The 11,979-nt window shown below is 37.3% G+C and overlaps 1 protein-coding gene across 1 annotated transcript; it reads right to left on the reverse strand.

Moving 5' to 3' along the window:
• Positions 1-467: 467 nt before the first annotated feature.
• Positions 468-1,022, reverse strand: LOC111877976 (uncharacterized). The gene has a single exon (XM_023874475.1). It carries the CDS (start codon positions 1,020-1,022, stop codon positions 468-470), a length of 555 nt encoding a protein of 184 aa, XP_023730243.1.
• Positions 1,023-11,979: the final 10,957 nt, after the last annotated feature.

The raw sequence follows: 11,979 nt of genomic DNA on the forward strand, positions 1-11,979 counted from the left end.
GGTACTGGTTTCCATACTTTGTTTCTTTCAAACTATGCTTACTCCTCTTGCATTGCGGTGATCCAGTCGGGCCCCATGAGTGCTTAGTTTATGGTTCGAGGATCGACTGAGGACATGAAGGCTACATAGTGGCAGTGATCCATTAAATCACTAGAGGATCGAGTTTGTATACCTGCTGATGGGTTTCTAAATTTGACCCGGTGGGTGATACTTCGTCCAGATGTGAAGATGAGTTTGTTGGTGATCAAAAGTTGTTGTGGAGGGAATATCTTCAATGTCAGATGACTCTGCGGTGGGAGAAGGTCGTTCCCCTCGATTTGGGAGCAGCCTGCAGAAATATCTTGGACTGAGGGAATTTGAACGATAGCAGTTGATGGAGGTTCCCACGTAATTCAGGATGGGAATTCCCCTTGAACCAAAGATGGTTCCCCCTGGATTGATGATTGAGTGATAACCCTTGGATATGATCATTTGTCTTTGTTTTCAACCTCTTCATCCTCAGATTTTGAAGATACATTTGATGGAATTGAGATTTTGTGGTTAGACACCGGAGCTGCATCTTCTAGTACTGGAACCTCGATGTTTGTCATAGGAACCAGAGTTGAACTTTCCCCCTCAACCGGTGAGGTGGAAGTATTGAGTGAGAAATCTTCAGATAAGGTTGGACCAGATACTTCAGCATGTTTTTGTTGAGCTACCGGAGACACCAGGATTTCAGAGAGACGAGCAGTCTCTGCGGGGTCAAAAAGGTCATCATAGTTTATTTCAAATATGTTTAAGGGACCCGAAGAGGTTGGGATATCACTTTCCAGGATTGCTTTTGTTTCAGTTGACAGAGCAGTGTTGCGTACATAGTGGTCATCAAATTTGACATCGATGCTTTCTACTATGAGTCTTGTGCGTCTAATGAGATGCTGGTAGGCAACTTTATTGGGTGTGTAGCCCAGGAAAATGCCTTCATCTGATTTCGGTGCAAATTTTTTAAGGTGATCCTTGTTGTTGATCACACAAAAAATCTTCATCCAAAAATATGGAAGAATCTGACATTGGGTTTGTGGTTGTTAAGACCTAGGCAGTTATTGCGGTCCAAAATCAAATATCGGTCAAGGGCCGATATATGGGATATAGATTATTGCGGTGGGATATCGGTGGGATATCGGTATTTTTATATCATGCATAATTAATATATATAAACATAAAACATATATAAAAGTAATATAAAAAGTCAAAATTCAAAACTATCAATGTTCGAAACATAATCTTATGTAAGCCATGTAATCTTCCTCCAAGTCCACATCAACCAAGGCATCCAATTATTTTATCTAGATCATCCACATGAACTCTAATTAATAGCATCATCATCATTTAAGAATTATGTACTTAACACATCTGCTGATCAAAACTATAGAATCTAGCAAGTTAACACTTAAGTATGTAACAATTAACATAACAATAAGATCGGTTAATACTTTAAACATGAGTCTATGACCTAAAACTAACAATTAAGTACTTAACATAATAGTAGGTTCAGTTAAGTTAAGTCCATAAGACTTAAGGCCATGACTTAACACTAAAAAAAAGCAAGTAAAATTACTTAACCGATATCCCACCTGGAAATCGCCTGTAAATATCGGTAAATATTGGTTAAATATCGGTAAATATCATCGATATTTGCGGTCCAATATTTTGGACCGATATTTGACACCGCTATTTTGAAAAGTACCGATAACCGATATTCCACCTGGAAATCACCTGGAAATTGCCGATATTAACTACTTAGGTTAAGACCCTCATATGGAGTTTTGTTAAGACGCTTGCAGGTGATGCTTCAGTTTTGAACAAAGCAAGCAGTTGCCACTGCTTTGGCCCAGAAGTATAGAGGAAGGTTGGAAAAGTTTAACATTGATCTTGTTGCTTTGACCAATGTACGGTTTCTTCGCTCTACTACTCCATTCTGCTGCGGTGTGTAGGGAGCTGAAAAGTTGTGACTGGTGCCCTTAGAAACCAAGAAACTATTCAGGAGGTGATTAGTGAATTCAGTACCATTGTCACTTCTTATTCTTCTAACTGGTAACTTGATTTGAAGCTCGAGTTCCTTTATGAAGTTGATCATGACCTGTGGTGTATCGGATTTGAGTCTTAGGAAGAAGACCCAAGTGAAATGTGTGAAGTCATCGACTATAACCAAAATATACTTTTTGTGATGAAGACTGGCTACGGTAGATGGACCGTAGAGATCAATATGAAGTAGCTCTAATGGTTCAGATATTGAAGATTCAATAACCAATGGATGGCTTCCCTTTGTTTGCTTTCCACATTCACAAGTTGGGCAAAGTGTATCATTGTTGTACTTTAGAATGGGGAGACTACATATAAGTTCTTCAGTGACTAGGTTGTTGATACATTGGAAGTTTAAATGAGCTAGCTTGCGGTGCCATAACCAGCTAACTTCGGATACTGCTTTGGATAGAAAACACAAATGCGTTTTCTAGTGATTAGTGAGACATCCAAAGGGTACATTGTCCCTTCGGATTTGGATTTGACCAAGCAGGTGCTTCTATCACTTGTCATTATGTAGTAGTATGCATTATCAAATTCAACCATATGACCAACTTTACATAGTTGGCCCACGTTAATCAAGTTGTGCTTAAGGCCTTCTTCATAAGCAACCTTTTGAATTGAGAAATTTCCCGTGGTCAATACACCGTATCCTCTTATTATTTCATTGGCATTGTTCCCGAACGTAACATTTCCACCATTACAGATAGGCCTAAAGTCGCAAAGGTATTCTAACCTTCCAGTCATGTGCAAGGATCATGCACTATCAATTAACCACTCCTCTTCTTGTCCCTCCTTGCACATTGCCTGCTTGACGATTCTGAGAGTGCCATATTTGGCCATGTAGCAGTAGTTTCTTTCCAACTTTGTCGATCCATCCTTTTCAGAAGATGAAAACATGCAAATCTTCCCTTTTCCCTTGTTGTTGTTGAAGTCTTCATCCTCATCTCCGGATGACCACACTTGATGATCTCTTTTCACATTAGCAACATATGCTCTTGCCTTTTCTTTCTCTTCCATTTCTTGGTCCATTCTAAGATATAATGCCACATCGTTAACCACATTTGCTTTGCAATCTTTGGCAAAGTGTTTTACTTTCTGACATTTGTGACAGATGATGACGTCATTTTTCTTTTCAGTTGAGGTACCGTAGTCTGATGGCTTATTGGACTGTGGTGCCTCTTTGGAATGTTGTGCATTCTGTGGTTGCATTGGGTGATGAGGGTTTTGAGGATATATTGAGTGATTACAGTACGGATTGAAGTTGCGGTTGAATGGTGGTTTTGTGAACTGTTGATTCTTACACAATGATGGTGGTGGTAGCATGTTGAATTGTTGGCTAACTAAAGCTATGGCATTTTGGAATTCTTCTTCGTCATCCATTTCAGCGTCAACTTCATATGACTGCGGTGAGTTGTCATATAAAAGTGGATAAGATGGTTCAACAGGATATGAAAACTGTAGAGTTTTGACTTGTGGAGTTTGAGCTATCAGGGCAAGTGGACCACCAAGATCAACACAATCTTTGGGCACGGTTGATTCTTGTGCCTGAAGTTCTCCGTACAGTTTGAATAAAGACAAAGTATGAATCTCTCTATCTCCTTGTACAATCATCTTTGCAGTGGACCAATGTCTTCCCAAACCATTAAGAAACTGTAGATTTGTTTCATGGTTGCTTCGAACTGTACCATTATTTGATAGCTTTGTGATGATGAGGTTGAACCGTTTGAACGAATCATCAAGAATTTCATTAGGAAGAGCTTTAAAGTTGTTGAACTCATTGAGAGCAGTGGTGAGCTTCTTATCTTGAGTTTGTTTGGACCCTTGATAAAGATTTTTAAGCACATCCCAAATCTTCTTAGCGGATTTGCAGTTGATGATGATGTCAAAGTTGTCTAGAGCTACACTGCAAGAGATTTCATAGAAGGCTATAGCATCATTTTCCATTTTGTCAAGATCATCTTTGGTTGGTCAATTCATTGAGACTGGACCTCCACCTAGTCTTGCTTGAGTACCATCTGCTTGAACCGGAGTAAGAACAGGAACACGTGGACCTTCTTCCACGGATCTCCACACATCTCTTCCAAGCCTCTTGAGACACCTTTCCATTCTTTGTGACCAGTGGTGGTATTCATTTGCAACAAGTATTGGTACTCTGTTAGAGCCTCCAACACTATTGGAAACATTCAATGAGAAAGCTTGTGCCATATTTCCTTTGTTTTTTTAATTTTTTTTTAATTTGAAGAATGAACTTTAGTGGTATAGAAGGCTTTTCAAAATCTGAGTTATGTTTAAAAAGCAACCACTTTGGCTTTGATACCCATTGTTAAGAGAAAAAGTTTGGGAAACACTTGAACAGACGTTAGTACAAGATATAGTTGCAGAATAAGTTAATCTCAAAGGATCATATTAGCTCAACAATAACAAGTTAGAATTGTTAGATAGTTAGTTCCAGAAAATGTAAAGGAAATGTAAATAGCAACAAGTTATATCAAGTATACATCAAACTGATTCTTAACACGATTTGCAATCAAACACGAGTTAGTAAGTGTGACCAGTTTAAGATGAAAAGGATCTTGGATGTAAGATAGAGATAAGAGAGAATGATATTTGCATGAGATTTCAATAGATCATAAGAAGGGAAAAGAAATGATAATAAGTGGTAAGTTTTACTTCAAGAAGAGGACTCTATTTATAAAGCCTCAAAAAGTTACATAGAGAATATAAAATACTAAACTATTGACTTATCGTGACCATGCAAGGTTCACTGGATAATACAATGCTAGTAAAACAAGTCAGATGATGTAACTATAAACTCTACTGTGGATGAGTTGATTGCGGTTGCATCTTCAGGTTGCGGTTACGGTAGTAAAACAGATTGCGGTAGGAAGAGCATATTGCGATAGGAGATATGGATGCAAATCATCAAATTTAAGAGGGTCACTTTATGTATCAACAATAATTATTGAAACCACCTATCAAGTAATGGGCCGATATTGGTGCCTTCTACCTATTGGTATAATAAGAAGACTCACCTCAGTCTGCTAAAGATATACTACTCCGCTAGTGATCTGGAGAATCTCACACTGAATATACAAAACTTAACCTAATTAGAATATGGTTATGACTCAAGGCATATGCCCAAATACTAGGTCCAAATTCCTTTAACAAGGCCCAAGAGTTGTTGAGAGAAAAACTTGGAGACACACTTGAACAAACGTTAGAACAAGTATATTGTGGAATAGTTAACCTCAAAAGATCTAAAGCTTAACAATAATATAGTTAGATAGTTAGAGAGTTAGTTGCGGAAAGTAAAGAAATATAAATGACAACAATTGTTATATCAAGAATACACTTAAGCTTATTCGTAACAAGGAATGCAATCACTCCGAGTTAATAAGGAAGATCAAACTTAGTGATTAAGTCTTAAAGACTTGCTCCGGAGAGAGGTTATAATCAGATATGCTTTAGTAATAATTGAGAGTAAGAAGAATAGAAAGCTAGAGAAACGAAGAAGATAACTTGGAGAAATGTATTCAGAATAATACTCAAGTTATCAGTGATTGAGTGTAGAGATAGTTAATACAATAGAATGAGTCTCTATTTATAGAGACTTTGAACTATTCTAGACTACAACTCTATAAGCAGCCATGCAAGGCATACTGGATAATAGAGTGTATTACATAAAAGACAATAAGTAATCTAGATACGTAGACTGCGGTAGCAAAAGACTGATTGCGGTTGCTGATGAAGAACTGACTCCGGGTGCTGGATTGGATGCGGGTGCTGAACCGTTGCGGTAGAGAGATGGTTGCGGTAGCTGAGTTCAAGAGGGTCACTTTTATGATTCAACAATTTCCCCCTAAGTGAACTCTTTAACTCCGGTTCAGCTATCAAGTTTGAGAAACTTGTTCAAAATCCACCAGAACTTCCTAACATTTTCCAACCATGTGATTCTTCTTGAAATTTCAAACTTGACTTCTGCAGTAGTATGCTTCGATTTTTTCAACTGCGGTCTGGCAGATGTCAAGTTGTTTCTTGGGCAAGCGGTGCATGGCATTCATCGGAATGAAGTATTTGACGTTGTCAGTCTTTCGTTTGAATATAATACCAAGTTCAGGGAAGTTTGTTTGTGCCTAGTGATCTTTCTTCGAAGCCTTCGGTAGGAATTGGTGTGTTCAAGTGGTGGGAGATCAAACTTCTTGATGATGGTGTGGTAGATATCCACATCTATTTTGGCAAAGTCATAGACTGTATCCCTCAAAAAAGAGTTGGCTTTTTCAAGCGCTATTTGCATCTTAGGGTGCTTTTCTGCCTTGTTCGTGAACACCCTGGCAATAAGAAAGATTTCTTCCGGATTCATGCAAGGGAAGTCTGCCTGGGTGCGGATGTAGTCATGCTCCCTTCTGGTGAGAGTATACTGGATGAAATAAGCCTTCATGAACTTCCACATCTTGTAGTTTTTGATTGCGGATGGTCTATCGTTAGACCATATATTTTCAATGGGGGAGCCATGCTTGGCATAAAATTGGTTAAGTCTTTCAAACTCCATTGGCAGTCGTTTGTGAGCAGGAAGGTTGCAGTCAAATGACTCAAATACAGCAAAGTACTTGGCATTTGGAGAAATTGGAATATCCCAGTATCCATCAGCAGGGGGTTCAACATATGTGAGGTGGGGGGTGTAGTCTTCATCCAATAGCCTGCGGTGCAGATTGACCCATGAGTTAATCAAAGACTCATCTATCATAATGTCGAATCCGCATTCTCTCTAGATCAGTTCAACAAGCTTGGCCGCCTTCCAATCATGCTTTTTTTGGGATGTGGCAGGGGAGTTTGTGGAGCTTGCGAATGACATGTTTTCCTCAAGATTTTTGAAGCGAGGAGGAGTATCAGGCTTTTTGGGAGTATCTTTTGGAGGTGAAGTGTGGGGAGATGGAGTATGTTGTGATGGTTGCGGTGAGGGTTGCGGTGTTGGAATTTTTTCAGTGGTGAGAGGGGGACTCTGATGGATAAAAGTATCAGAGTGTTGGATTTTTTCTTCTTCTTCTTCACTTCCCCCTCTTGAGGAATGCAACGAAGGTGCTTCCTCAAGCCATTGCTTAAGTCCATCCTGTTGGATTAGTGTCTAAGTCCATAACTATTTTGGTATGTACTTGAGCCGATGGTGCATGGTCCTTTTGGGTTGCCTTCACCAAAGCAACTTAATAGGATGAATTATGAGAGAGAAAGGATTAATTATGATTTATTAATATATTATGAGAATAATATATTAAAGGAGAAATCATATTGTTTAATTAATATTAGTCAAGAATTAATTGATAATTAGTTTTGTGGCTAAAAGAGATTAATTAAACTTAAGGGACTGGAACTGTCAATTGTATGATAGTTGAATATTGAGCTAATGGACTCCATATTAAAGGAGTGGATGAATTCTATGGGGAAACCCATTAGAAATTGTCCTAGGCCTTTGAGGAATGAGTCCATGGGTTGCTTAGGGCTTAAGCATCCAAATTAGGGTTTCCTTGTTTGATAACCCTAATAGCTTCACTATTTAAAGACCCCTAGAGCACCAAAAAACGTGGGGAAGCAACTCCTTAGGGTTTTGGACGGTTTTGGGTAGCCTCTTCTCTTCTCCTATTCATCATCTTGCTCTTGGTGTTTGTGAACCATTAGAGGAGTGACATTTGTGACTCTAAGCTTTCTAAAGTCATTACAAGGAGGATTTGAGATTGTTATTACTACATAACAATCAAGGTAATATCTTAAACCCATTGTTATGTTAATATTGATTATCATATGCTAGATCTAGGGTTTAAAGTCTTGGATGAATTGCATGTACAATAGAGAAATCTAGATCTAAGCATTAGGGTTTGTATGAGCACATAGGATGTTCTTGTGACTAAAACCCATCAGTAGTATCAGAGCCTTGATTGGTTTCTATTGTATTGATGCCTTGTATGTTTGTTCAAGCTGCAAAATCGTTTTTGGCCTCCCTACCTAATGAACTCGGCGAGTCCCATTGTGGACTCGACGAGTAGGCCCCTACTCGGCGAGTCCATAGGGGTACTCGGCGAGTTCGAGCGCCAGAAAGAGGGGATTTCGGGATTTCTTGCTGTTTTACTCATGAATACTTGCCTTATCTGTTTTAGGTCATTAAAATCCGATTTCAAACATATTTATGAGTATATCCTTGATTAAACAAAAGATAATTACCAATTGATTAGATGATAACTTCCTTATTTGATTAAATCTTGATTATTTGTATTAATTGGGTAACTTATCTTGCAAGAAAATGATTTTAGGTCAAATTAGATAATAATTAGATTAATTGTTTAATTTAAGTTATTTGCTATTTGATCCTTGTGTTTTGAAAAGTTTCAAGACTTGCCCTCAAGTTTTGGAATTTAAATTTTGATTAAAAGGTTTGATTTTGAAATATTTAAATTCTAATCCCTAATGTTTTGAAATGTTTCAAAACTTGCCCTCAAGTTTTGGAATTTAAAAGTTGATTAAAAGTTTAATTTAGGAATGTTAAATTCTAAAACCCTAGTATTGTTTTGAAAAAGTTCAAATCACACCCTTATGGTTTTATTAATTGATTAAGGTGTATAATTAAAGGAGGTTTAATAAATCCATAAAGTTTTGGTTCACAATTTAATTGAATTATAAGTATAGTTGTTAAAATTGACCACCTAGTATTTTAAAAGTGTAAAATACACCCTATACTATATATAACATTAAAAGTCTAACATTATATATATGTATGAGTAAAAGTCAGTCTTACCGTTAGTAGGCCTCATTCACGAAGCTGGTCTATAAGGAGTGTTTAAGGAAATTGACTATAAAATAGCGATTGAATGGGTATCCACTCTTACCCACTGCACTATTGACTAGTGGAGGGTCGTTAGCCGAACGGGTAGGATAGGACAGAAACCTTCCATTATAAGTATAATGAAGTACAAAAGTAACTAAATGTTTTTACAAATTCCCAATCTTAGTTACTTTAGGCAAAAGTGAATTGATGCAATTCTATGAAATTACACTTTGTACCCTTGTGAAGACGTTAGTGGAGCGTGTGTGGTTAACCGACACACTAAATGGTTCTAATCAAAGGTAGCAAAGGGTGACTCAATGTTTGTCATAGTTCGGTGGAGCGTGTGTGGTTAACCGACACATCAAATAGGTGACTGTAACATGTGGGGGCACCATGTATGTTTGCATGGTTATTCACACCCGCTTTGTGATCCTCGGTATCCCAGTCACAAACTAGAGGGGCATATCGAGATTTAAACATGCCATTGAAAGGTTCAATGAATCTCAAAGGATCTAGGAATTTTCAATACATTTAAAACTTAATCGGTTTTTTCATTTTTCATGGTGGAAAATTAGTGAATCGCCATTCACTTACCTTTGAATGTTCTGCAATTTGGGTTACGGCATCCCTCTCCCGAGTTGTAGAATATTGTGTTGGGTCTTAGCCTTAGTATCACATTTGGGTGATTTATTAAGGACTCAATCAATCAACTAACTTGAATTTGTTTTCTCCCGTTTTGTAGATATCAAAGTACGACAACTATGGTCTTCCCAAATCCCGTGGAACAAGCATTCCACATGAAGATGATATTCCAGATTCGATCGAGGAACAAGAGATCATGCTTCACTTCCTCCACCTCCTCCAATTATTCTCCCTAACCCGCAAGATCGAATAATTGAAAGGTTTAATGTCACTAAAGCCCTATTGGAAATGAAACATGAAGATGGTAAACCCATGTGTGCCCATGTTCTGGGAATGAAATCACACATCGATAGGTTGATAATGTAGGGTGCGTCGTTCCCTGATAAGTTGGTTGTGGACTGGGTTCTGCAGTCACTCCCTGAATCATATAATGAGTTCGAAAGAAAGTATCATATGATGGATCATGACGTAAGCCTCATTGACTTAACTTACATGCTCATTGCTGCTGAATCAGAAATGATTTGGCAAGGCAATAGAGCATATTTGTTGGGAAAGTCAACCAACCATACTTCAGAGGACGTTCTAGGAGAACCGACCTGCGTTTTATGCCAAGAGAAAGGGCATTGGATACAAGTCTGCCCTAAGAGCCTGAAGAGTCCAGAAGATGGGAGAGTCAAAGAGTATTGCTGTACTTCAGGTAAAATCCACTATCTAACTCCATTAAGTTCCTATTCGTTGATTCTTAATACATGACGTGATAAGATTGCATTTGAATGTTTTGCAGGATCAGTGAAAAGAGAGGAACCTTGATGAAAGAGCAAGATGAGTCTAATCACAAAGAAATGGATCTCGATCGCATGGATTTGAAGATTAGATTTTGAGCTTAGAGAGTTATGATAGAGTTTTTAGGAATATTTGACTACATAGTTTTTCAGTTGATTTTGCATTGTAAGGACAAATGTTTTCCGCTGCTTTTATGAATAAAATAAATTTTGTTTTGACTCATTTATTTATTTATTTACTTCCTTGCAATAAAATCGTTATGAAAAATTGATGTTCGTATATTTCTACAACGAGTAGATGTTATTCTTAATTATGTTGTTTGTGGAAATGTCGAAAATTTACCAAATAAGGAGAGTTTCTCATCACCGAAGTTTCAAATGGACAGAAACTTGGAATCATGCAACTTGGTTGCATGATGAATGAGAAATTTCATATTTGGAAATTAGACTAATTCGTTGACAAAGTGTCAAGTGAAGGACTAGGAGATCGAGTACACAAAGTTGTGTGTTGATCAAATCCACCACAAGAGTAACAAAGATATTCGTCATGATTTACTAAAGGCTTAGTAAATATGATTATACTTATAAGATTAAGTGTAATTCTGAATTGATTGAAAAAGGTTTAAATCAATAGCAAGAACGAATAAGAAGAATCAAGTAGGCAGAAAGATAAAAGTTTCTCTATTCTAAGAAGAAGGGAGAGCACCTTTTATTATGTTTTATGATAGGTCTTAATGATTAAGAACCATATCTCAATTAATACTCTAAGTAAGTCTTAGTACAATTGTATGTCTAAGAAGAGGAATCGAGAATTGAGGAAATAGTTAAATCAAAAAGTCAATCATACTTCGTTCCAATAACAAGTCTTAGTGTTAAGATTGTGACATTGAGTGACAAGTACTAAGAAGGTTTATATCATTCATCAAATGTGGAATTTGAAAAGGTTTTCTTATTCTCGTACATTTGAAATTGGAAAGTTGTGATGTCTTGGATAAGACAAAGACCAACTAGGACCAATTTTATGTGGTGTTTTGTCTTGATAAAAGCTGCACTAACTCTTGAATATTTGGTTGTCAAGAAATGTTCATTGACAAGAGAATCTTATATGTCAAGGAGTCAGTGGTAGTCTTAATGGTCTTGAAAAAGTTTAAGAACTAATCAAGAATAAACCTTATCGATCATCACTAGCACACGAGTAGAGGTTTACAACATATCGTGTTGACATTAACTTGTTTCTGTGCCGTTCCAATCGAGTTAATTATGCATGTGAGTACTATGAGTTCTCATTTGAATGCATAAAAGGCAAGGACCTTGATCAATGAAAAGTACATTGATAGAAAAGGGCGAGCTGCTTAACTACTTGGAAGACATGGTGGGCAGCCGTGTTATCACAAGGCGAGAAATCAAGATTGAGAAAGTTCGGTCCATATGAGTTTGAATTTGTCGCAAACCTTGGTTTTGACAAATTCACATGGATAGGAACACATACACCATTAAAATTTAAGTGTCATAAGATTCCCTCCTTCATGAAAATGACTGTGAGGAAATGCTTTCACTAAGAGAGATTTTAAGAAGATAGTAATTGTGAAAATTGGATTCTTGAATTCGATTATGGTTACGGTATCCCTTTCCATGATTCGAATTGTGAGATTTGGCAATTAGTCTAAATTGTTTAGACACACA

Source organism: Lactuca sativa, chromosome 5, assembly GCF_002870075.4.
Source record: "Lactuca sativa cultivar Salinas chromosome 5, Lsat_Salinas_v11, whole genome shotgun sequence".
Taxonomy (NCBI): Eukaryota; Viridiplantae; Streptophyta; class Magnoliopsida; order Asterales; family Asteraceae; genus Lactuca; species Lactuca sativa.

Bases quoted from the DNA above. Each gene is read 5' to 3' on its own strand.
- LOC111877976 (XM_023874475.1), bottom strand. From the start codon at position 1,022: ATGAAGATTTTTTGTGTGATCAACAACAAGGATCACCTTAAAAAATTT.